The 27,107-nt window shown below is 38.0% G+C and overlaps 1 protein-coding gene across 4 annotated transcripts in view; it reads right to left on the bottom strand.

Annotated features, from left to right (window-relative positions):
- Positions 1-1,330: 1,330 nt before the first annotated feature.
- The window catches only part of Eip74EF (Ecdysone-induced protein E74), a 135,368-nt gene continuing 109,591 nt past the window's right edge, over positions 1,331-27,107 (bottom strand). For all 4 annotated transcript variants that reach the window (XM_069054588.1, XM_069054586.1, XM_069054587.1 and 1 more), the window contains 3 exons: positions 20,050-20,169; positions 16,145-16,369; positions 1,331-4,018 (listed from right to left, as the gene is read on the bottom strand). In XM_069054588.1, the coding sequence (XP_068910689.1) occupies positions 3,441-4,018; positions 16,145-16,369; positions 20,050-20,169 (923 nt within the window). In that variant the 3' untranslated portion in view covers positions 1,331-3,440. The remainder of the gene's footprint in view (positions 4,019-16,144; positions 16,370-20,049; positions 20,170-27,107) is intronic.

Here is a 27,107-nt window from a genome sequence, read left to right as displayed (position 1 = left end):
CAAGGTACCATAAACAACCTACGTCAACTTTTGTGTAACTGACCGCCCAATTTAATAATAAATCATAGCTAAAATTTGCACTTTAATATCAAATCCCATTTATTTCAAAAACCGGTGATGTTTTCATGATTTCAATGACACCAAATTTTTCTTAAATGTTTGAAAGGACTCTCACTGAAACAATTATGTAAATTAATGTAGCGGTTATTGAATTAAAACAAAATCTTTACCTGTTTCATTAAAAATTTGGAAAGAAATTTTTACAGACTGTTCTACAGTAATACACAATCATTCCTGAATTTTTTGAGAATTTTAAATTGATTGGAAGTTGGTGTTTTCGCTCGGGCGGTAAAAATTCACTCACCCGCTATTTGATAAATATTAGAAACGTTCTAGTTTAAAATTGTACCCAACAGATAAGATAAAAATTAGGTCTTTTTATTATAAACCATTAATAAGTGAAAACATGTCATTATGTTCGATACGTGTATAAATATGCAATTGTTGAACGCAGATTAGATTTGAGTAAAATTAATTAAAAATCGAATCACAAGAGCCACTTTATGCTTTTACTAAATACAGTAAAAATCAGTTTATTAATTTGATTATATATTTTTTTAATCTCATTTCATAATCTCTAACATCTGTGTATAAGTAAAAATACTCGAGTTATCAAAAAAAACATGGAACGACTGCTGTAGGAGATAACATTGTTAGATTGTTGGTGGACTCTCGAAGATATTATAAAAGACATGATAATCGATTGGAGGTTTGTGTTTACAATAAATGTTTAAAATGCAAGTAATGACTTAAAATGAAGTCACCATGAATAGTTCGTCCGGCGCATCCACCAAAAATGATCGATGAAAATAGGCCATCCAATGATATTTGCAATTTTTCCCACAAAGACCAATCAAAATCAAATGTAACTAAAAACTCTTAAATGTCACTCGAACGCGATTAAACGTAATGAATGCAATTCAATACGTAACCTACGACTGGTTAACTTTCACCCAAACGTCAGTCGGTTTAAAGGATTAATAAAATCGTGTGCCATTTTATATATTTAAATTATGCACGACCATAAACGACACCGTTTGCTTGAAAACATGTCTATAGTGTCGAGTAATCCTTCGAAATACTGCATCGGGAGAAATTTTTTTTAGAATACTTTGTAGATCATGCAAATTTCATCGCTACCGCTCGCTCTGCGGTCTAGTTTTATTTTCGTAAGATTTAGACGTAATAACTTCCGAGAAAATTGTTCTCAAAAAGTTTATCACGTTATGAAATCGTTAACAAAAATGATTGGCGAGTGAAAAACAACGTGTAAACACAAATAAATTTTATTCATGTCATATTTTTGTAAAGACAAAATATTACAATAAACTATATAATAAAAGTACCTTGTCTTATGCTAAATAAAACTATACAATATTGTATTTAAAATCAATAAAATTCATTAGATACTTAGGTAGGTAATTTGTAATATAATAAAAATTATACAATATAATATATACAACTTGCGTCAACATTATTCTATATTTGACAATATCACCAATGTTTTCATTTTTTTTTATTTAGATGTAATTTAAATATTTACTGTTTTTAAACATTAATAATTGTTTTACAACAAATGTTAGTTTACTGCAAATCTTTTACTGACAATGAGTATAAACAATATGCATGTGTATACGTAAGATGGCCGCAGTCGCGCCGCAGGAAAAAAGGGAACCAACAGCAACAAACAAAATGTTTAAGACCATTGAACATGTATAACAAACATGTTACAAATATATCTATATGCTAAGGTGATCAAGCATGCATTTTCGACAATTATCACATGTTTTGGACGTACAAATCGAATATTTTTTTTCTATTTTGTTTGTTGTGCGTACATCTAGTTAATAATTCTACACATATGTATAATTATTTCACTGAGATTGAGACCTGGGTTAGTTTAATAATAATATAATAATAATAATTTGTAATTTCGTCCTGATTTGCGCACTGAGTTGGGTAGATTTCAAGACACATTTGACCTTAGGTACAACGTTAACAACATTTACTACAATAAAAATTTCGAAAATTTTACAAAGGGAACTAAATATACAATCACAGAACGTTACAACGAAAATTTACAACGTAATATTGTGAGTTCTTGAAATTATTTAAATAAATACTATACAGAATGTACACTTAGAAATTAAAATTCTTAGGGATTACAGATTAGAAACGAAATCCAATAATAATAAGTACAAAAAACGGTATTATTTACAATTTTATTCTGCATTTTCAAGTTGTTTTTCTTGCGTGTACATCTGAGATCAAAGCTTGTAGTAGTAACGCAAACATATATTCTGTTGCCGAACACTCTGCAATGTTGAATTCAAGAGAGCTTAAATTATTGACAATTCAACGCGTCGGTACGTCTACTAGAATTTTTGTCAATCTTCAGGCACCACACAGTCTCATCGCCTTGTAAGAGCACCTCTAACCTTCTTATACTAAACTAGGTAACAAAATTTTATAAAACTTCTCCAAAATACTTTGTCCTCTCTTATCACATTTCATATTAAATCTTCGTACCATTCTTAAGTAATATACAAGTCAATATAAGATTTTCTAAATATCTCTTATTTGTTTCTTACTTTATAAAAAATCTACTATAACAATTACTATCACTATTTCATACAAGCAACAACATTCATACGGTTCATTTTTTTTCTCATAAAATTTTTATTTACACTATATTCGGTTTTAAAATTTTCAATAATCAATCGTGTTGAAAACTGTCAACAACAAAATAACAAATTCATTACTGTACAATTTAATAAAAGCACCTCGTGGTTTTCCAATTACAAACGCTGCTATTGCGGTACCGTCGAAATCGTATCGGTTTCAAACCTGTTACGTACGTACGTACGTTGTGTTGGGTCCATTTGGCGGGACAAAAACAAAACAGTAAGGCTTAAACTAGACAGACGGGTATGAAATAGTGTAAAGTATAAAAAATTACAATCTCTTGCTGGTTTAATTATTACAAATAACCACAACCTGGATAACATAATTCACATCACAACCTTCCTAGCAGTCCAGTAAAGGTGACAAGACACTTATTCTTGATTGACGTATCAGGTAAAGTCCATTATCGAAAGAATTACGAAGATATGACAGTGATTCGTGTTACACTTTACATTGAGATCTCGTTAACGAAATGTTGGTACATGTGCAAAGTGCAAAAATTCGTTGTATAAATCCAGAACAACTCTTACAATATTGTCTTTAAAAACTGTTTTCTCTCCGAGTCATTATTTACACCAATAAAAATTCTGAGTTACTAGGTATAATTTCTAATAAATAAATTCATTTCGTGTTTTAAGTATGTTGTACTCTCGAGACAGTGAAAAATCACTGGAAGTAGTCTAACGTTAAGGCAATCACGCGCCCGTACAATCGATTTCGATTATATCCTTCGGGACCTCCACGAATTGGTAAACCAGCCTCTGACCGTCCACCTTCGCCAGGATGCCCCTCTGGTAGTAATACCTCAGGGCGCGTCCCATCGTCTCGTAATTCATGTCGGGCTTGTTCTTGTGCATCCCCCACAGCCTCGACACCGCCTTCGAATCCACCAACTTGAACACTCCCTTTTCCCTGTTCGTCCATTTGATATATCTCGGGCAGTACTCCCTGTCTTGGAGGAGTTTGAGCAAGAATTCCCACAAATAAGTCGTCGAACCCTCCCTGCTTTTCCTTTTCACCGAACCGGGCTCGCCTATCTTCTGCTTCTTCACCTTCTTCAGTTTCCTCGGGGAGAAACCTAACATGTAAGGGTCGTCGTACACGCTCGAGGTCGCCGCTTGGATCACCGACGTGGGGATGGCGTGCCTCATCGGCGGCGACGGAGGCGAGGGCGTCGTAAAGGGGGAGGCTGTGCTATTATGGTGGTGCATGTGGTGGCTCTGTTGTACGTGTTGGTGTTGCTGCAATAGGTAGCTGTTGTATGAATCCGGTACTGAAACAATAGCAAACAATTAATTCAACACTCTCAGCCACCAGAGATTATTTTATAGTTCTACGCTGTGCACGATCAATTCGGGGCAAGAACTGGGGTAACAAAACAGACCTTGGAAACTTGTCACCTGTTTAAAAACCGTTTTAACCTATTTTTATTAATAGAAACGTTTAGACCTAATGCCAAATGCCACGTCGAAAGACGATTTACGAAACGAGCAAGATTCATAAAGACAAAATCCAATCTGATTTAATGGTGAGTGTGGGAAAAATCATTCATTGAAGGGTTCCTCGAGACCTGTAAAAGATTGGAACCGGCTGTGATGATTCTTTGTGTTTAAAATGTAGGTCAGCGAGGGCGTTTTTAAATATAGGGTTGTAAATGGAGCCACAGGTATACAATAACAGTAAGGGTGCCGAGATGAGAGGTAGAGTTTCCAACCCCGGAAACCAATTATGCTTTCAAAAAAAATCATTACAAACAGGTAGCCGAAAGACGTCGTGTCTTCCTAGATTTAAGTGGAGGACTGTGCCTGTCACTTTGCGGTTTGTTTACAAAACCCAATGATTATAGTAATTTCCTAAACTAAAATTAATTGTTGGCTGGTTTTGTGCATATACAGAAACGGACCCGTCTTGAAAAGCTTACGCAATATTTGTTTTATTATATAGTTTTCGAGGTAAACAGAATCCACCTTATCATTTTTTACACGTAGTGATTGCAAAATTAAATGTTTTTTTTTCGATTTTTATCAGATAACCCATATCGAATCGAATACAGGAATTGCAGTGGCACCATTTTTATCGAAAGTTTTAAAATTTCTAATTACATTTACACTCGAGCAGTTGACATAAATGTTAATTCGATGATAAGAAAAATCGCGATTCTTATCGATACGCTAAATAAGTTTCAGGATCGTATCGCAAACAAGGCTTTGGTAAAAATTTCCGAAATAAATAAAAAATATTTTTTGTTGACAGAGGTTCACGTACATAACGTACACGCAAGGTGACCAATAAAGTGTTTGTTTTGACAGAATTTTCAAATGAACTTGTTCGATAATTCCACTACAGGAAGAAGGCTTTATTTGTTATGCAGATTAATGTAGGAATAGAAAGTTATCAGCTAGATAACAGATAGCGTTCTGGCAGTGATACAGGTATCAGCTGTTGACTTTCTTTTTTTACATTAATAAAACCACCTTTAAGCTTTATCAAAAATAAAGGCAAATTTATTTAGCGTAAAATACAACAATCTTCGAAGCTAACCTTCGGCAAATTTGAATTAACAAGGGTCGGAAGAATTCTAAAATTTAAATAACAGTACCCACTCTAGAGACGTAATGTCAATTCAGTTTGAACATCGATTTTCTGCCGCTTCCTTTGATGGACTACCCTTACCCCTGTCGAATTTATCCCTCGAATTATCAACCAAACAGAATTTTATTTTGCGCCGGTATCGAAAATAACAGACTAAAGTGACACAAACTATCGAAAAATGTTGTAAATACTTTCTTTGGCAGCAAATTTTCTTGGTCGGGACATAACGCGCCAGTGCAAATAATTATGCAAGCACAAACAACTTTTAAATGCGAAAACAACAAAGACAAAAATAATACCGAGCAAAAATATCGGGTCGGTGACTTGCCACACTTCACAGCGATTATATCAATACAAATAGAGCGATTTGCGATGGTCATTTATTTAATAAAATATCCATCACACCACTGAAGGGTCAAGTAAACAAATAAATCTTTTTCATCACGCATACATTTCAAAAATGAACTGGCCGACAATCGATATTGCGCGAATAAAAAATATAGGATGATCCCACGATTAATGGTTAAATAGGGTAGGTCCAGCTCGCTGTATTTTGAAAATAGCTTTTAATGCACCCATAAAAAAACTATTTTCTTGGCAAGTGGCGGTTGTTAATTTTAGCATTTCTCGTTTTATTGTGAGTAGTTTTTTCTCTGATTAAAATTTTGTGTTGGCAACGGAGCGACGGATTTTTCCACGACGTTAAATCAAGCGGTGAGGCGTGGTGGACGTGTGAAAATTTCTCAAAAAAAGACACAATGTACAACTTCCTCGGAGTCCCCATTCGAACCCCACTGGCACGCTGTGTGTGCCGCCACAGTCCACCGGAGCCATAAAATTGTATCAATCCTCTCGGGAACCCATCGCGGGACTAATTTAAGATCCTGGTCGCGGAAAACCGATTCGAAAGGAAACCAAGGGCGACATCACTGCAGAGCACTTGGTGGGCCAGACGAAATTCGTAAACAATCATAAAAAGCGTAATGGCGTAATTCTTGTGTAGTGGTGGTGTGTGTACGAGTGGTTCCGTCTGGGTGGGCGGGACGGGGAACAGTCGGCCCCAGAGAACGTTGACCAGGAAACGACGTGCTAACCTTCAACCGGCAGTGTCCTTGTATCGCGAAAATAGACGCACCGCAACTGCAGCCAAATGCAACTGCACTCACCGATTGGAAGACGATTCGCGAAGTACCCCGGGCGGTTCCGTCCGCGCCGAAAAACCAATTAGACCGTCTACGGTCGATTGCCGATAAGAAAATGTGAAACTAATTGGGTCTAGCGGACGATAGGAAAAAGTCATTAGTCTAGTTATTGTGATCCTGCGACCCTCGAGGTTAGCCAACAACAACATTATCAATCCGGTATCGATTATGAATCGTGAGGATGTTTAAACTAGAACTTCAACTTGACTTAATAGAGGAAATTGTTAAGCAGGAAATGTCATTTTAGGTTATCAAATCTCAAGAGAATAATTGACAAATAACTTGGCTTCCTTTCCGCCATTGTTTTCACATTTCGGCCGCCGTTCGCCGACAATGTGCGCGCGGTATCTCCTCCGACCGAGATCTGCCCCTTTCTGCCCAAGAAAGGATCGCGGTCCCCCCGGACCGAAAAACACGACCGACGCTCCCATTACCCGACTTATCAAATCCCTTCAAGACTCGCCCCCTCTCGAGATTCCGACTGGCTTCTGCGAAAAACAAACGATGACATCTTCGGAAGAACAAAAGTGGCAAATTAGAGGGCGGCAGACGGACAGCCCACGTGTATTACCTGGCTCAGCGCGACAATGTCACGGGGACAACGATCCCTGGTACCGTGAGGGTACCTCTGCTTAAACAAACAGCCGAGTGCAAAAAACCGCATCGTAAAATTATACCGAAAACTCGTAAAACGACCATAATTAACCCGCGCGAGGGTAAACATTTAATAAGCGACTCGAGCAATTCGATTATTCTGATTGCCCGCCAATGTAGCTCATCGAGCTAAAAAATTACCTTCTTTTCAAGCGATTTCTGCTATTTTCTACCATACAGCAGACCTTGTTTACGCGGTGAAAACTAACTTTCATTTAGAGAGTTATTAAAGGCAATCATTTTACTATTATTGCACGTATGTGTGAGTATCGATATTGTTTCCGATGTGAAACTTGTCAATTTGAGATCGAGACTGGTTTACTTCAACAGAATCAACTTGAGGAGATTAGCACGAGGGGTGACTTGTTATCTCCTTCCCTTGTTTTAAAGATGGGCCAACGAAACGAAGTCTGGATACAGCAAGAACGCCCTAGTTAACCCAGTGATACACTTTTCTAATTGAATCGCGTCTTATCACGCGATAAGAAAAACAGATTATTTACTTTTTTTATCTTATTGAAAGATTTTACAATTCCACAACTGATATCGCAATGGGTCACTTCCTCGAGATGACCGAATTTTTAAAATCTTCAGAATTTCCCATATGTTCACATTATTATGTATTATTATTTTTTTTTATACTTAGAAATCGATAGGATGAGTAAATATAATTTTTATCAAAGTCTGCGGTAGCGAAATTTATCGACATGAACTACATAGTCATATCATCACTTCCGGATACACCAAAAAAGATATTGACTGTCATTATCTAAATAGTGAGATTAAACTTTGAACGGCATTCTAAGAAATTTTTGCAATCTGTAACCCGGATCGAATGACGACAATTCTGAATGTGTTTATCTGATTTAATAGAAAAGCTGGATCGAAAGATTCAAGATGTCGAAGATGGGTAACGAAGTTTTTGAAGTACATATGTACATACATTTTTAGTGTGAGTATCGTTAGATGATTAAAAACGTAACGAACGGACCGGGTAATTCTATGGACAAAAAAACGCGTTGCAGAATAAAAATTCATTTTCAAGAGAATTTTCAATTGAATCCAGAACGTTTTAAAAAATGATCAGCTCTCGACAATAACAAATTGCATGAACTTCCTATTATTGTGTTCAAAATTAATTACAACAGCGGAATTGTATAGTATTGGCAGTTCAGTTGCAATTATTCCTGTTCCTGGAAGATACCCTACAGTAGCATTTGACGAGATTCGTGTCTTTCCATATTTTCGCTTCCTTCACCCTTCTGTGGAAAAAAACATCGCCAACAACGTCACAGCATGTTTAATCGATCGAGACGAAGAAGCGAATTATCATTGGTCCGCGTTAGCAATAACAATTTAACAATTCATCTTCATTGGCATTTCGACAGACGGCAGACTAAACTGCCAAAAAAAAACCTGCTGAACTCCGGGTCTTGTCTACGCCTTATTTCTCGCGGCAGCGCCTATTTATAAAATATGCAGATCCTTCCACGAGAGCATTGCAAAAAATGTGCACGTGTTGTGTACTCGACAAAAAAAGAAAAAAAAAATCAAAGAAAGACGAAAAACCCGCCGCAACCGGAACCGCTCGGCACAAGCCGACGACCGGATCCGCCGGAGCGATTTTTTCCGAAGCATCCGAACCGTCCTGGATGATTCCGTTGGTCTTCCGAACGGGCGAGAGTCCCGTCGGACCTTGAGTCGGGCGGTCACCCCGTCGACTCTCCCCCGCCCCCCCAGACTGCGCCCCGGCCCCGTTGCACTTGCAATGATATAATTATAGCCGGTGCACATGCGCCCCGGGCGCACGTAGCCGTGGCCTTCACCACTGAAGTGAGCTGCACTTGCCATACCTAGCGCTGTCTTGTTCTTCTGATTCTTCGTTTTGTTTTCGTAACTCGCCGACCGGAAATCGTTGATTGCATTGCGCGGCGCGCAATCATTTTCCGCTCCCCCCGCCCCGGCCTCGTTCTTATTATTGAAAAGCGAAATTAAAATGTCATTGATTCGCTCCTTTATTAATCGCACGTCATTAGGGCCGGGGGGAGGGGAGTTTTACGGCAACCCGTTTCGTGATTCCGCCGGGCGAGATGTGGACGCGTTCTTTTTCTTCGTGTGGACGCGCCATCATCGCTCTTTTTCTTCGCGTGGACGCTGCGGCGTTGGGAGGAAGGTGCGACCGCTTATTTACTGCCAATATCAAAACATACTTTTGTAATTAAGATTGTGTCGCCGTAAACAGTCAAGTAATGAGGATGTTAGATATGAGAATTAATTACGCCGATGAGGAATAAATTTTCTACGACTGCGAAAATTACGTTCCCGAGGCTACGTCTTCCCGCCGTTACGGACAGCTTTTACGGCTCACTCCCCACACAAATATCCGCTAATCTTCGCGTTTATTGTGGCATTATATTACTTATTTACTCCCCTATGTCAACGCCGTCTAGCCGACCGATCTCTTCTTGGACTTTATTTCCATACCTTCGCTATCTAGCAACGCCATCCTGAAAATAAAAATCCACGAGTCTCTCTATCACGATTAAAAAATACAAACAAGCCTTCCAAAACAGTTCTTAATCTGGAGTCGTTCGAGTGTGATGTCGTCATCGGGGATGATACCTTATTTTTTCCAAAGCAACAAGGATAACCAGAGGTTATCTATCTCTATTGAAAGCTTGATAGGTGTTCGAGACCCCAATCGAAGAGGCGCCACCACCATGTGACACTGATTGTCAACATGCATTTCAAATTTTAAAAAAATGATTTCAATGTAAGAAAGTACATATAAGAGTTTTCTTCAACAATTCTGTAAAGAGAATATGTATGTACTTGTACAATAAATTGCACATAATTATGTTTGCATAGTGAATATTCCAGAACATACACGATTATCAACTTTCAAGGCGTGACTTGATTTTTTTTTCGCTTTTATGATTTCCCTTTGCCTACTACATTCCTTAGATTTGATGCACTTTCATACCAAACGCAACAAAATACAAAGTGTCTCTAAAAGAACGTATTGTATGTATTATCTATTCATTTTGATTGTGACCACTCCTTAGTAACTTTTCAGTTGCTAGGTTATTTATAGGGAATTTTAGATAACACTAAATCCAGTCGCAGTTGGCAACTCTCGGAGGCGCCATTTTGACAGAAACGTCACGCTCACAGAAGACAGAATGGAGCACGACTTGCGCAAACGTTTTTCGACGTACACTGTGCGCATATCTATAAAATTGAGTTTTGGTACAAAATTTTAGAATTCAAAAAGAAAATGCCACGTCGTCTTCTCAAAGTTGGGACCAAACGGTTAATATTGACTTGTTTCGAGACATTTATTGAAGCCAACGGGAAAACAACTCACAAAGACGAACATCACCAATAAAGTTAACTCTATTTGTGCTTTTTTGTTGTACATTTTGGCTAGTAAGTGTTGTAGTTTGATACCTTCTGCCTTTTCATCCCCTGTAAATCATTTTTTTGAACTTTCTGTCTGATTAGTTTTTATCTGAAAATACTTATTTGTATTAATCAATGCTAATTGATTAGTAATCCCCAGGCATTTTTCGCGTTTGTCTTACTGCCAAATGACCATTTCCTTCGTTCTTCATTAATATCGAGAATTGCATGAGGTGATTTCGAAGTTTTTACGTTAAATAATCTGTACCTGGATATAACCTCACTTTTCAACAGACGTGATCACAGAATCAGACAGACGTTTTTAGTTTCTCCTACTTCAAAGATTGATTTCCGTTATTAATATTGATAAATACATTTACTATATATATTTACATAGCTTTACTACCGTGGTCAAGTTTTGACAATTCTGACGTTTTCACATCATGTTACACCACACAAATATTTAGTGTAAAACGTATGCAGCACACAGCTAAACAGCGCCTACTATGTTTTTCGTTGTGGTCACAATCAAAGTGAATAGATATTATATCAAGAGTCCTGTGGAATTCAAATATGTATGTATGTTTGATTTTTGCCGCTCTATAGTATATGGTGGTACCAAATAGAACAAAAGTGGTTATGTAAGGCCATTAATGACTTTTTTAATAAAGACTGTTGTAAGATGAAAAGTAATTAGAATAAAGAAAAACTAAAGAAAACCACAAGCAAAACTACTATGACGTCGAACTCACAACTGACGCCAAGATTTAATAATTTGACATTTGATTGTTGACATCTGATTTGACGGCTAAACGGCTCGATGTAGTTCGACACAATAAAATATAGAAGCGTACAATTTCACAGGACTCTTGATATACCTACGTACTTATCGTTAAAATTTCCAAACCGGCAATCATTTTTTAATTTGACTTTTAGTAACCGTTCAAGGTTGAGCCATCGTTTTTTATCACATTCGAAATGCAATAATATTAAGTAAAATAATAACAAAAAAGTTTTCAAAAACAATCGCCAGTTATCCTAAGGGGGCATATGTTATAATTTAAGTCACACCGATAAAAAAAGTGACATTTTTTTTGTTTTTCTTTTTTGTGCGATTATACTGTTAATGACATTGTGATAAACATATCCACAAAACAAAAATAAATTATTTATCCTATTATTGGCATCCTGCAGTAAAATTCCGCCAGTCAAAATACTCGTACACCACGCTAATATTATTTTTGAAAGAAACATTATTAAGTTTATTACGGATTTCCTTCCAGACTTACATTACGCGATAAAAATAGCTAAAACCTTTCCTGTGACGCCACTGCTCTGTCGTTTGAAAGGAAACGGGTTGGTATTGGCCATATGGCGAAGTCGTCAACCAATCAACTCCTAACCAACTTGCGAGAGCTTGCAATTCAATAAATTTAGGCGACGTGCAGGTTTACCGGATGAAAATGCATCTGTCGGGGGGGTACAGGGTGGGCGACCCCCATTACCCAAGAGGAAAAGAAACATTTTCCCGTCAGAACGGGATGGGTCCGCAGGAGCAAATGCAAGCTCCGAGCGCAACAAGAGCAATGAAGTAACAAAGGAAATGCAAATTGGCATCGCGCCTGATTTCTCTTCGAATGCGCCTGTCTATGAAACGAAATGGGATGGTCGACGAGCGCTATCGAAAAGAAACAAGTGAAACGGAAGCGCCTGAAGTAGCGACGAGTAGCGAGAGTGTATTGCAGCGCAACTGCATAGCGGGTGACCTTCAGCTTGCGGAAAGTCGCAAGCAGAGTCGATGAACTAGTGACCGAGGACTTCACAGGCGGACGTTTCGCGAACTAGACGCTTACGCCGACTCCCCCAGCTGAAGTTTCCGCAGCGACACGCGACGTTCTAGCTCTATCACTTTCTTCTTCGATCGACGAAATCTAGAGCGCGACTGGACTGGAAAGAAGCGATTTTTTCCGATTCGGGAAATGGCGCGGCGACGTGATTGAAAAACTGCTGCGACTGAAAAACAACGGCCACCTGAACGGCTGGCGTCAGCTCTGGGGAAGTTTTCCCTGTTGTTTTCAACTTTCGAGGCCAGTTTTGACGGATTGGCAAGGAAAAAGTCGGAAACCGGTGCCAACCCGACGGGTTTACACCACAAATAGTCATAGTCATCACTGACCTATCCTAGCTGAGGCGTGATGATGCATCTAGCTATGCTAGACACGGTCTGAGTCTAGTCGTTCGTTCCACTCTAGGCCACTGGTTTACTGTTACATTGACTGTTGCGAATGATTTACATATTTACACACAACCAACCATTTCTGTGCCGTTTTTGGGACCAGACGCTAGACGAAGACAAAGGTGCACAAGATATGTATATATTCGTACACATTTTTATATAATGCCAGGCCTTGTGACAAATCATGTGCATTGCAGAAAGCCGTGTTATCAGGCAAATCCTCTGATACTCGGAATTATTTTTAGCGTGAAAAAAATTTTCCAGGTCTTTAACTTGATAATAAAGATTTTTCTCTTCGGCAAAATATTTACTAAAGTAATCTGTCAAACAATGTTTACCGAACTCTTTTTATTGTGTCTCCAAGACTCCGATATATTTACCTTCACCTTTTATGTATGTATGAAAATTTGTCCTGACCTGCATAACTTATAAACAGTTTTTTTCATCGGACTTGCTACCACTACGTCGTAACTAAATTTCAAGTGCAGATCGACATCTGTCCATCATTCTAAGCCGCATAATAATGGAAGAGATATCTTGGACAAATCTGTCACGGCAACGTTGAGATTTTGGTAACATTTCGGGATGATATCTAGTATGAAATGGCATAATTTTAATCGAGGTGACCGAGATCAGTATTGAAAATATTTTAATAACTCAATCCTGAAAGGGTTATCTGTAACGAGTTGCAATAACATTTTACAACTTTAAATAACATTCACCGTTGCCACGCTCATAAAATTATGTATGCTGCCATTTCCGTCATTGTCTATTTATTGCCGAATTAAACTTAAACAAACAAAGGTATGTTTGTTCAAAACCACGATAATATAAGATAAATAAAAAGTATAAAATAATACGAGTGCGTCGCAAATTGTGGAAGACAATTTTGTCCGACTCGAAGATTTATCACGAAATTATTATTTAACAACACGTCCAGGACACACTAAACGGTAAAATAAGAAAGGTCACGAATAACGGATGTCTGTCTTTTGGCGATGACCTTTTATCAAATTAAGTTTAATTCGGCAGAATTTTTTTGGAGTGTGTTTCCTAACGTTGTTTGACAAAATGACTGGCCAAGCTCCAGGAATTGTTTCGATATCATGAGACCGGCACAAAAATTATTGGTCAATAACACGGAATGTTTAATTATAAATAGCCGATTACAGTGAAAAACACGACGTCCACTCCATTCATTATTGCGAATTCGAATATAAAAAGAAAATGTTTAATTCAGGAAGCACCGTCTGAAACGTGGAACCAATAAATACCATTATCGAAAAATATAGAATTGCTCCACAGTGTTCGTCTAATTTATAGACGCGTTGTTGACATCTCGGGATGGTAAAATTTGTGTGTCCATTCGTTTCGGTTATTCAAATTTGAGATTATCGAACACAGGATGTGGCCACACTATTTGCAAACTATCTGAATATTAACTTGGCGTTCAATTATTGTAATTTAATTCTGTCTGAGACGCTACACGAAATAAATTTGACTGTCGCTTTATTTTTTAAACAACTGCTAACCTAGGTCAATTCTAGGGGACTGCGTCAACTCTATTTAGAGCTAGGACTGCATAAAAAATGTGGGCGAATCAGTCTGGGATCAACGATTGTTGGCGCCTCTCAGAAATATTTTTATTTGTCCATGAAAATTTTGAAAACTTGATCAAAAGACTACGTAGAAGAATGTTTTCCGGAAACTTTGATTAGCAGTTACGGGGCAAAGCAAACGGCTCCGCTGATTGGATTGATAAACCGGAATAATCATCGAGAAGGCATACTCGAAGGTGTTTTTGTCACGTGAAAAATGTGTAATGTCAGAAGGTCACATTCTATCGATTCTTTGGTCTCGTACAACGACATTGGCGCATGGAAACTGAAAGTGGCAAAACAAACAGCTTCTATTTTAGTGGATCCTCATGACATTGTGCGAGGTCATGGTTTACGTAACTTAATAATAAAAGTGTCACGAAACACTTTTGATATATATTTTTTTATCTGTAGTGCCGTACGGTGCGATTATGGCCCCTAAAGTCGCCAAGGTTACAATAAAAAAAAATCGTCTGTTTTTTTATCTTCGCACCGAAAATAAGCCCCAAATGCACTTTATCAGCGCCGAGCTCCAAAAACCAACCAAGGTTATCCAAACTAAAAGTTTGCACGTCGTAAACGGAACAGAAATTATCCGATTGTGACCGAAACCCGATGATAATAACGCGAGGGCAAAGATCAAATTTCGGTCCTCCGCCCTTCCCCTCGGAGATAACAACTGCGGAAAAAAAAATCATATCATTTTTAATAATTAGCTTTTTAATTGCGACGATATGTAATTTTGGACGTGGCAATTAGCGAATCTCTCTGTTTTATTGTATTCTAAATTTATAAATCTGATGACCGTGCCCGAAACAGCAACTTGATAAATCATTGCAATTATAATGGACGATTACAAAGGCAGGTAGGTGTTGTAATTGGTGGAAAAGTGGCCATTTCCTGGTGCTAAAGGACCGACAAACGGTGTTATTAGCAGAAGCGCTACCAAGATGTAATTGTTTTAAAAATAAAGGTTACTTTAAGTACTGTGTGGTATTTTTTGCACACGGCGAATTTTTGTAGCCGGATAATTATACAACTTGTAAAAAAATCTCGATGCGTGCCTCTTCACGTTCGATATCGAGAGTCGTCCTTATCGGCGGCCAAGTGAAACTTGGAATCTCGAGATGTAGCGCTATTCTTCCGCGTCACAAAAAAGAAATAATTAGTGCGATTGTGATAATTGTATATTTTTCAAACGTAATTAAAATAATCAATCGTCTTGAGAGTGTATTTATTATCTGTCCAGGAAATGCTCGAAAGAATTTTGTTTTTCGAGGATCTCAAGAACAGAGCCAAATCGTGTAAATAAAAGAAAAACATTTTTATTTTTCTGACCTGCCCTAAATTGTAAATTGTTAGGATTGCCAAGTTAGAAAAGTGGGAGGCAAATAGTCTGGTGTATTTTTAACATTTAGGTGCCTAGATTTAAAAATAAATAAAAAATCAACAAATATCAACCGGCGAGGAAGAAAAACATCTTGTGTAAAATGACTGCTTGCCAAATAATTTTTGATCGCGGCACATCTTTCGGCAAAAAGAAACCGCTCAGATCAAAACATCCATTTTATCAGGACGACTTCGCACTGTGGCACCAGCAACACTCGTGATTAGTGATTACGTTTGTGCGTACACTACCGCCTCCGCCAAAACCTTTATCTTATCTGTACAAGACGGCGGAAGACACTCATCCAAGAAGCATTTCTGGTACTCACTTGATGTGAAAGGTTGGTAGAACTGCTGCGACATGTGACCGGGCGCCCTCTGACCATGATGGGCGGGTGACGTCCACGACAGGGGGTGCCTTGAGAAAAGGTTTCCTACGGAGGAGTGTATCGAGGGCTGCAACCTGGCTTTCAGCTCGTCTGTCGATGTGTGACCGCTCGACGAGCTATCCACGTCCGAAACTCCGGAATCTGCTGGACTCGGCGGTAACGAACCTGGAATTTGTCCCCGACAATTTGAACGGTTTGAAGGGAAAATTTCGAGATTAAATGGAAAAATGCGAGGATGATTGATCTTACGATCCCAGGAAACTGAGATGTAAGAAATTTACAAGGTTTTTCCGTTATCTAGGTTCTGGATACCTGATACGAATCGCAAGCTATCATTCTGCTTACTGAAATGATAAGCCACAAAAGCTGGACTGGGTTCAGTTTTCTTACCCTACTTTCAAATTTGACAAAATGACAGTGACACGTGATGCTCAGAAAATGAAAGCGATATTGGAGTGGTGTCGGCGTAAACAAGGCTTTCGATCACAGGTTGCACAAAACCATCTAACAAAGCTGTCATTGTTGTTGTCAAGACTCTTAGTAACAAATATTTGTAATGATTCGCAACCAGTTTTCCTTTAAAAACGCTTTCACCCTAGTTATGTACTGATAACGATTCTGCGATTCTAGCTCCCGTTTGCAAAATGGAATCACCCTCCCCGTAGGCCTTTTTGATATTCCTTTGATTCTTTAATTTCATTTGAATCTTGAATCTTGAATTTCATCAGAATTTGTCTGCGTCACCACCCCAAATGATTAATGTCGCGATCTTTATCGTCATCATAATTAATTTTTTCAAGTTTCAACAACGATAAAAAATTATTATTAGGCGTATATTTATATAAAAAATCAAGTCGATATCTTTTAATTTTCCAAGATAAAAATTGCGATACACGACATGAATCATCTCGTTATCTAGTTCTAGTACAATACAGATGATACAGACATACTCGTATTCCTTTATAACGTTTAATCGCCTGTAGCCTACGTATTTTATAAAATATAAATACTGAAATTTAAACAAATTGATTTGATTTTAAATCCAATTGCAAACTGGGAGCGAGACTGTTGTAATCAACCTTGTTTAGCTTAAAAAAAATGTTATCAATTTCAATCAGTGTCCACGTTGATCCAGCTTAAAATTATCAAAATGAAGCTAGACTTACGTTATCATGTGATTCCAAAATATATAAATAAATTAAGCAATTTCTTGATCACGATAATGAATGATGAAGGTTATTTGTTGAAAAATTTTGTTAGTCAAAATGACAATGGGTAACCTGTTCAAGATCACCTGTTGGTTCGACTGAATTTTTTCATCCCAGCTGGTAAATTTGGCGAGAAGCGACCTTAATGCGGTATCCTCGATATTGTTCCATCATCCGTGATAAGGATGTGGACCAAGGATATGAATGCCAAGAACGGCACATGATCGGTTGAGCCCGTTGAAAAAATCGTTGGAATCGCAATGGGTAGGAAGGCCAATGCGTGCACGGCTCCAAAATAAATCAAAACATTCCTGGTGGTGAATGCTTATGCAAATTGCGGACAATCGGAGTGACACCGTCCGATTAAAAGAAGTGACCATCAGAATGAAACCCCAAGTTCTCACGTAGTATCCTTTGAAAAACAGCAAATCGCAATCAAAGTATCCAACGGTCATCGTAGGTAACGACATAATCGGGAATCTCACAGCGGACCAACGTAACGTTCGCCGGGCAAATCCTCCGGAAAGAAGGGTAAGAAACGGACGAGCGACTGCAGTTGGTCCCAACAGTGACCCCGTCTTGTATAATAGATATGATTAATGGGCAGCGAGGTCAGCAGGTCACGCCGGACATTAAGGGATGGACCGGACATCGGTTCGCGGAATTAAAACAGGTTCGCGACGACAAAAGAACGGGTTGCACATGCCAGGGGTGTGTTGTTTATTTACTGCCGGTCGAGGGGTGCAAGGCATGCGTGACTAATAGCCCAAGAGGGAGCTATGCGGATATTCATCTAGTTTCCTCCGTGGAAAAAAAATTCACATCAAATGCGAAAATATTCAAAAATTCTCCTCTCACAAATCAGAAAATAAATCGCAAACCGGAAAGTACTAAACGATCGTCGATCACCCTTCCACTTTCTTGTTTTCTTGATTTAGCGAAACAAAATTAAAAACTTTGAAGGGTTTAGAAAACTTCCCCGCTGCAAATGTTTATGAAACTGCTCCTAACGTGATTTATAAATTAGGTTTTTTTTTTGTTCGATTCGTTCCCTTCGGATATGACATTAACGAATGACCATCATCAGTACAAATTGTCCCTATGCGGGCCCAGCGTCTTGGGAGTTGCCCTGTGACCCTAGGATCTCACGAGGGATTAGAGAAGTCGGCATGTAAATGGTTTATCACATTAGGAAAGGTGTCGGGACACAGGTAAAGAGGCAACAAGATCTGCGCCTTCCAACAATGTAATTACAAAGTCTTTGACAAAAGATGCAGCACCTGATAAGCATTCGAGGATAATGGAAATGGACCACTCCAATCAAAACAATGTAAATGATACCGCATGGTCCATGACCCGGCCGAATAAAAGTCGCCTAAAAAAGATAAGGGTAAAGAGCTTAAAGGATCACATAAATACAGAACAAAAGTGCTGAAAAGGATGAAGTGTTCGGTTCCCGATAAGAAGTGAAAGATTTGAAGACTTCCCGATCTTCCACCGAGAACGTTACGAATAACCGTGGATTTTATCCGCGATAAACAAAAATAAAAGCAGGAATAACAGAAGGGGAGAGCGGAAAAAATCAAATTAGGGAGTAATAGGGAGAAGATATCAGATTACGTTTTAGTCGGCCACTTAACTGACCACCTAACGGCATTCACCTAGCATTTTCCCACAGCAGAGGATTACGTGTCGAGTTTAAACTTTATCTATTTAAGGGTTGAAAAATTGTGTAGAACCGGACATCGCTCCTCGACTGACCAGTCGAAAGTCCGACAAACAAGTCGGCACAAGAGTGGTCACTAATTCCGCTCAGAACTAGTTTTCCGGTATACGTTTGATGTAATTTTTCCCGATGGTCTTTGTTGGGCGATTTTTGGAGACGTTCCAGTCAAAGGGGTCGTTCTATTGAAGGGATGCCGATTTTTATTGAATTATTCCATTCGAAAACGTTTAACCGACTCGACACAAAGGGCAGGAAAAAGGACAACGAAACGTTGGCCGTTGTGATTTTTGACGGAATCTCGTCCGACGCCAGTCTAAGATCAATATTCTTATCCTTTTCATCCTGTTTTGCTTCGCTTAAACAAACATCTTTTAACTAGTGTACCTACTTTCCCAAAGTCAAAGCCCTGTCACCCTTTACAATGATTTATTATTCTAACACTTTCACCGATCTGAAATTCGAAACAGCACAACCGGGACCTTCACACCGCGTGTTCCGTATCCAAAAATATTTAGTACAAATATTCTAATTTTTACTACGAACGGTTCGAGTGGTCCATAAAAGGGTGTATCTGGGTAAAATCATGCACCGGCAGCTGCTAATGTCGACTCATTGTTTGCTCGAAAGGCTGTTTACAAAAATATAGGATTGCAAAGCACACAGTTCCTCTGACAGATTGCACAGGATTATGCAGTTTTCGTGTTTTTGGAAATAAGGATTTTAACACGTGCGCAAGGGTTATTCAATACGGTTTCATTCATTTTGGTCAGCACCATGCATCTGCACAAGCTGTATACATACAAATGCCACCATCGCAGGATAGGGGTAGAACCTCACGAAAACAAATTTTGTTGTACATGATGGACAAAAAATGAGGTGATGATGACTATTGGCAATCAGAAATCACGTACCAGTGGTTGTCGTGGGATATACTGACTTTCTTCTGCCATAATCACACAGAGAGGGGTGCTGGAGATCTGTACGCTGTCTTGAAAGTAGCTGGTGTAGATAGTTGTTTTGCTCCTTATCAACTGAAAAGAAAGGCAACAATGAGTTTTGGCGTAAAACAAATTTCTTACAAAATGTTTAATAATTTACGTCGGATCATATCGAAAAGAGATCATCTAAAAATAAATTGACAAACGTATGCGCTGGCACTACGCCCAGTTAAATGGGAGATTTTGTCTCGTGTTTTTATGCTGTCAATTAATTCGTTTTGTTGCTTAATGAAAAGTGTTAAAGTATGTACACGCTGCTGAAAAATGATTCGAATGGAGAAGTTTCCAAATCATTCTCATACTTACGTTATCCAGGTTAATGTCTGCATTGTATTTATGAATACCATTTAAGCCCCCTTTGTTTTCAACAATTTTGGTGTTGCATCACACATTTTGAGGGAATAACACTCGACTTAATTAGCACGTTTTATGCGTGCCGTCTTTACATCAAAAAATCTGTCTCTCTATTAAGAAAAAAGTGTGACCCTTGATAAACCTAACGAAACCATAAAATGTTGCAATATCGTTAAACCTTAACGATAATTTATTTTTTATCGGCGGAGGGTAATTCACAATAATTGTAACTGTTTCCAAGTTGGACTTATTTCAATAAGAACAAAGAAGAACTTCAGTATTTCTTCCTATTTACCACCACGCTAATATCAGTATTTCTGCATAAACATAACAAAATGTTTAAATTTAAGTTACTAAAATATGTATTACCGAATGCTGATAACAATCTAAAAATATCCGCTGTTATTAATATTCCTATCAGTTATCGAGAACAATGTGTATAAACATCTAGATCGCATCTTCACAGATGGTTTTTTGTTTTAACATAAAATCGTCAAAGGGTGTCGCAAACACAAACGAAAAAATATACCATTAATGAAGAAGTAAAAAAGAGCAGCCTCAAATCTTCACAAAATTACAAAACAGTGGAAATTCTCATGTTTCTTTGTATACAACGTGTCTCAGAAATAAGTACATACATTAATTTTAACCAGTAACAGTTCTCGTCAAGAACAACAAAATTTTTATGTATTATTTTTTCGAAATCTAATTTTCATTTCAGTATTTTTCCCCCCCATAAATTAACGAGCTGTCTATTTACTTGCATTTTCTACGGGGTGATCAAATAGGACTGTTTAAGTTGGTGACACTGAATTGTATTTTAAATCGTATAACAGGAGTAACTTTCGGTTGTTGATGGCTTGTCGTTAATGCTATACCTACATCAGATATTTGTCAAATAAACCAACAAAACATACCCGGTTGCAGTGTTATAAATAACCAAAATATAAAATTTTCTTAATTGTACTGCCAACTTAAACAGTCCTTTTTGATCACCCGGTAGTTATTTGACCCAAAGACAGTGACCGTGAAACAATACTTTTTGTAAAATCAATGCAAAACATTGTGTTTTTAGAATACACTTTTTCCGCTCTGCGGCCGAGGTGTAGTTTTTAGTTAGTTTTGTCCGACTCCACAAGGCAGGTGTTTACGTGTTGATTCTGTGATTTAAGCTAAAATTTTGTGAAAATGGCGAGTTTATTTTCGAGTAGTGAATACATAGATATTGTGTTGGGGTATGGTGAAGCGTCGGGAGTGCTCTTCGAGTCTAGAGAATTTCCTACTTCTTGTGGGGGTACATGAAGAACTTGCTATATTCGATCCCAATTGACAATTGAAGTTTTAAGAAAACGGGTGGAAAATGCTGCGACAACAATTCGCAATAACAGAGGAATGCTGGAAAGAATGGAAGAATCATTTCGTCGGCGCCTGCATTATTGTATTGACAATAACGCGGTCACTTTGAACACTTCTTGTAATGGTTAGTGATTATTGATTACTCCAATTACTTCATGAGAATTTTTACGGATTAATACCCCTACTTCGACGCCAAATTAAAAAAAACACCCGTTATATTATTGCTATTCTATTACCAGTTAAAATTGATGTACTTATTTCTGAGACACGTTGTATATTTTCTCGTTCTACTTTTGTTCCTCTACTTAATTTCAAATACATTGCGAGTAGTCGAGTACCTATCTAATATTTTACTTGTATCGGGTGTTCATTTAAATGTCTCCTCAAAGTTGAAGAGTCGATTGTGGATGCACCACGGATCAGATGTTTAAATCTAACCTCACTTTTTGCGTTTTGTGTTTTTACTCTGCAGACTGACCAGTGATACATTCACAATCGATTCTTCAACGCCAATTTTGAAAAGAAATTTAAATGAACATCCGATATAAGTAATTGGAAAGTACAACTAATTTGTCAGCAAAAAGAGTTGGCTCCAAACAAAAGGCAGTTCGGTATTTGTTATTATTTTACACACAAGAAATGGAACAAAATATTTTACATTATACCAGTTTATTTTCTATTTTCTTTTTTCTTCATTTAAAACATTTTTGTTGTTTTTCTTTTGAATAATTTTTACACGTATATCCTCAGTAGCATATTCTTTGCGTAATAAAAAAATAAGAATTAAATATCAAATCGATAAGTTTATTAGTTTATATAAAATATAAAAGGAGAGTGTGTTGAACAGCTACGACTTTTTATGAAATGGAAATTGCACTTTTAATTATGATACATTTCTCTTTCTTTGAAAACTAAACATACGAGTTTATAATTCCAAGTATTTCAGAATCAACTTTTTGTACTATGTATATTTTCGATTATTAATTCAAAATGCATCGGAAGCCGATCCCAATTTCCTTAATCGGCGGCACAAAGTTTCGTTTTCGTGCAAAAACCAATCTAATTGGGTAATTAATTAGCTCTAATGCGCAGGAGTTTCAGAAAAAAACTTGATTGGCCCACATAATACGTAGAATTCAGGAAATGAGCATCTTTATAAAAACATTTTTTTATGGGAATCTCTAAATACAATTAAATTAACGACGGCCAGAGCCGTGTTAGAAAACTGAAAAGAACGCCCAGGCAATGGGACCGGAAGGGAAAGTTCCCTTGACCCAAATGAGAATTACTTATAGGAGTTAACGGACGATCTTCGTCTTCAATTTCGTCATATTTCCAACGTCTCACTCAATAATATATATCACAAATTATTTCATCGAGGAGCAATAAATTGCCGTACCCTGAAAACGTCTCCAATTACAAAACCGCATTAATCACCGAAGAATGTGGGAAAAATGCTCGTCCAGTCAAAAATACGATTACGACCAGAAAGACCAATCGAACGAATCGACTGCCCTTTCGGTAAAGGCGATCGCACACCGGCAGAAATTGGCGCGCGTTAGACACAATCGTGCAGGTTCAACAGTATGACCACCAACTGGGCCAAGTCAATAATGCATTATCAATAGTGGTCGTACATACAGATATGTGCAATTATGTAATACACGTACATGCGTACCGGTATTTATTTTTCTAGAGTTGCCGGCCTTAACCCAGTTCGCAACTTACTTTAAGCAAGTCGGAGTTACGTAATAGCCGGTTCAGAAATACCAACTTCCTTTAAAAGGACTCGTTTTTTCAGCCTCATTACAAAATTATCGATCGATCGACGTTCGACACCCTTTCGGGATCCCGTCCAGAATATGACATTGAGACAGGAATTTTTAAGAGCGGTTATACAATAACAAACTCCCGTAATAAAACGTCGCTTGACATGTGTTTTTATGTAGTGAGAGCGAAACCATCGCCGGTACGTGTCCTACATACCTCGTTTCAACACTTTTAACCGGCTGGACGCCACTGGTCCATCTGTCAGGTCACGTGACGTAACCCCGACGCATCCCCGAAAACTGGGCCTTAATCGCGCAACGACCGAACAACAGATTTAAAATCAGCGCTATTTTATGTTTTCGGTGACTAACAAAGCGGAAAAGAATAATTATTTCCTTTATTTCATCAACTTCCCCTACACAAAGTTGATATTATCTCCGAAAGGTTAACTACAGGAACTAGAGATAAATTAAATATGAATACAATACGCGCAACGTCGTCTGCCGTGAGATTAGCGAACAGTGAGGTTCGTCGTTTTGGGGGAAGGCGCTTCCAAAAAATCTAGCTCGTCTTTTCGTGTTTCCGTATAAAAAGACAAAAATAAATTCATTCATGAAACTGAGCCGTGCTAACTGGGTCAGAAAAGATTCGCTTTCGGATAAAAAAATTTATACAAGTTTAGTTTACGCTTTCCGCCGACGGATGACTTTTATTAAAAAAACCACTTGACTTTTCTATTTAAGCCTAGCGTAACGCGATAACCGTAATCTAATTATAATGGGTGTGATTCTTTTACAAACAGTTGGGACAAACACCCGAATAAAAAATTCGCCATTGTATAATAATTTGGCAATGACACAGAAATAATAATGATACGTGTTCAGACGTCAGCAAACTTTCACCAACATTATCCGCATAATATCGTCAAACAAATGTAGGTACCCATTATTACGATCGGCGGTAAATTTGGTGGAGTTGCAAAATATCTGGTGGTACAGTTTTCGATGGGTTCGGCCGGGTATTTTGATTTAAATGACAATACAAATATGCATATGGAAAGTCGAAAGTCGAAGAGACAATCCCATTCGGACGATTATCTAACCGCACGAAAATCCAGACGAAATCATTTCGTTTTCTCGCAAAGTCTGCACCTATAAAATTTTCATAAAGCGTTCATTGTTTCCGTTCCGCGGCAGATTTTACGGGTTTCTGCGTATTTTCCAAGAGCACGGGTCGATATGGCTAGACGAGCGCCCTTTCGCGGTGGGTCAACGCCATACAGGTCATATGCACTCGCTCTATTTGCATGTCTGCAAAACTAGTCGATACGATTTTTTTTAATTTCACCGCTCGCAGGAAAGTGACAGAAAAAGTGGAATTCGCTGGTAAAAAGTTGTCGGTTTGGTGGCGTCGATGTTGCTTCCTTTTCCTGCTGATTGGTCGTAACGCGATTAATCAAATTTATCAATCACATGTAGCCGACGCGTTTCGAGAATCAAAATATCGCATGATTTATCGTCGAGTCTGTAACTTTCTTAGCAATGACATTGAGAACGGATTTTTTTTCAATGGATTTTTTTTTACTCCCGTATCAGTAAATATTTTGCTAAATTTACAATACACAACAAAAAAATCGTCAATATTTTAAAGTCACTGGCCAATTTATATAAACCAATGCTAAGGCTAACACCAGAAATAAGAATTTATCTCTAATCATGTTTATAATTCGACCAAATCAAATGTTTTCCACTTTTTTTCTGCAACCTCTTTCGCAAGATCTGTATTTGTTTTTCGAAAATCGCCGATAACACTCGGTATCACATCTGCTCAATTACGTAATTGTTAATAGTTTTTCTTCCAGAATTGGCTATTTGTTGATCTCGGTTTACGATTGAGAGTCATTGACTTGATTTTTTCACTACCATTTACGTAAATTCCAATAATCTAATTCTTTTTTTTTTCCTTCACAATGACATGATTTTACGTAAGAAGTGGAAATTTCGTGCGCGTATGGCTTAAGGAAGATTATATTATTGTTCCAACTTCAAAGTCCACCTTTACTTAAGCTTAAGCTTCCGCGCCACTTACCGCAAAATAAATAACGGATGTTAACGCAGTCAAGGCTTTTTTTAATAATAATTGAAGATACTTTCTGGAATTCGGGACGTAAATAAATCCGAAATCTGGCAACAAATCAAACAACAAAATTTCGACTTCTTTTTCCGCCGTATTCATCAAGATTACGTACGAAAACAAACCCACTTAATTATTGCTAAATATAATACATATATATTTTGAATGGCGGTATTATTTTTTAGTTGGCAACTCATCGACGCGTTACTCAATTTTGATCAAGAGGCTCGTAAAATCTGTTTTTCCTGTTGCTATTTCTGGGGCGATAAATTGGCATGATTTTGGGGCTATTTTTTATTGCACCGATTTAATAAACAGCGGAGGTGGTGGCGAATTATCGCGTTGCTCAATTTGGGTCAAACAAGTGGTTTATTTTTCGGTCAGACTGAATTACTGCAATTTAAAAATATCAGTGCACATGCATCATGCACTCGGCAAAATCTTGTGACTGACCTCATTATCTCGACAACAAGTCTGGACCCCGATCGTTTTATCGATGTGGAACTAATCTAACTAGGTTTCCAGGATGGTCCGAAAATCGAACTAGACCTGGTGAAACCGGTGCAAAAAGAAATTAACAAGGAAGGTCGATCGATTACGTAATTTAAAAAAAATCCGACGACAATTCGCCGAAGAAAACAATAAGAACCGGATTATATAATCCTCCTACGAAACGAGTGGATCTGGTCGTACTTAAGATGGATTTGGGTCAGACCATGTGAAATACTTGTGATTTTCTGTTACCTCGACGACCTCCATTAAGACGTTGCGATGTTGCCAAAACTGCTTCCAGTGAAAGTGACAAGCATCAAGGTTGCATCCATCATGATTTCCGTCTGACGAATACGATCAATTGTTTCATTATATCATTTAGCACCTATTTCCGGTCTTTGTGGATAACAACAGCGCCGGCAAATTGCGAATAATACGCGGAAACTAATTGCTGCCAACTATTTCAGGAAAACTACGCAATCTACGCGTGTTTGTATTTTTAATGCTTCCGTCAAGAGTAAGGCGGCGAGGTTTTTGGCAGCGGATTGATTATATGTACAGGGTGATTCCGCTCGACCGATGGAAAACACCGTAGCAATTACTCAACATCATCATTGTGTACAATCAAATGCTGACGTTCTGTTTGTGGTACAGTGTACACAACATGGTGACGCGTACTTTTGGGCGTCCATTAATCATTTTTAAAAATGGATGAAACGTTCAGAATTAAAACCAACAGACGCTTCAGCCTAAAATCTTTGCATATCAAAAACGTGATTTTAATTTTTGTAGAAATTTTATAGTGGTTCGTGAACCACTCTGTATATGCGGCGAGCGTACTCGTGAGGAATCGACACGCCGCTACG

This window comes from Tenebrio molitor, chromosome 7, assembly GCF_963966145.1.
Source record: "Tenebrio molitor chromosome 7, icTenMoli1.1, whole genome shotgun sequence".
Taxonomy (NCBI): domain Eukaryota; kingdom Metazoa; phylum Arthropoda; class Insecta; order Coleoptera; family Tenebrionidae; genus Tenebrio; species Tenebrio molitor.
Note: the sequence above shows the minus strand (reverse complement) of the source record. Positions and strands in the feature narration are given on the sequence as shown.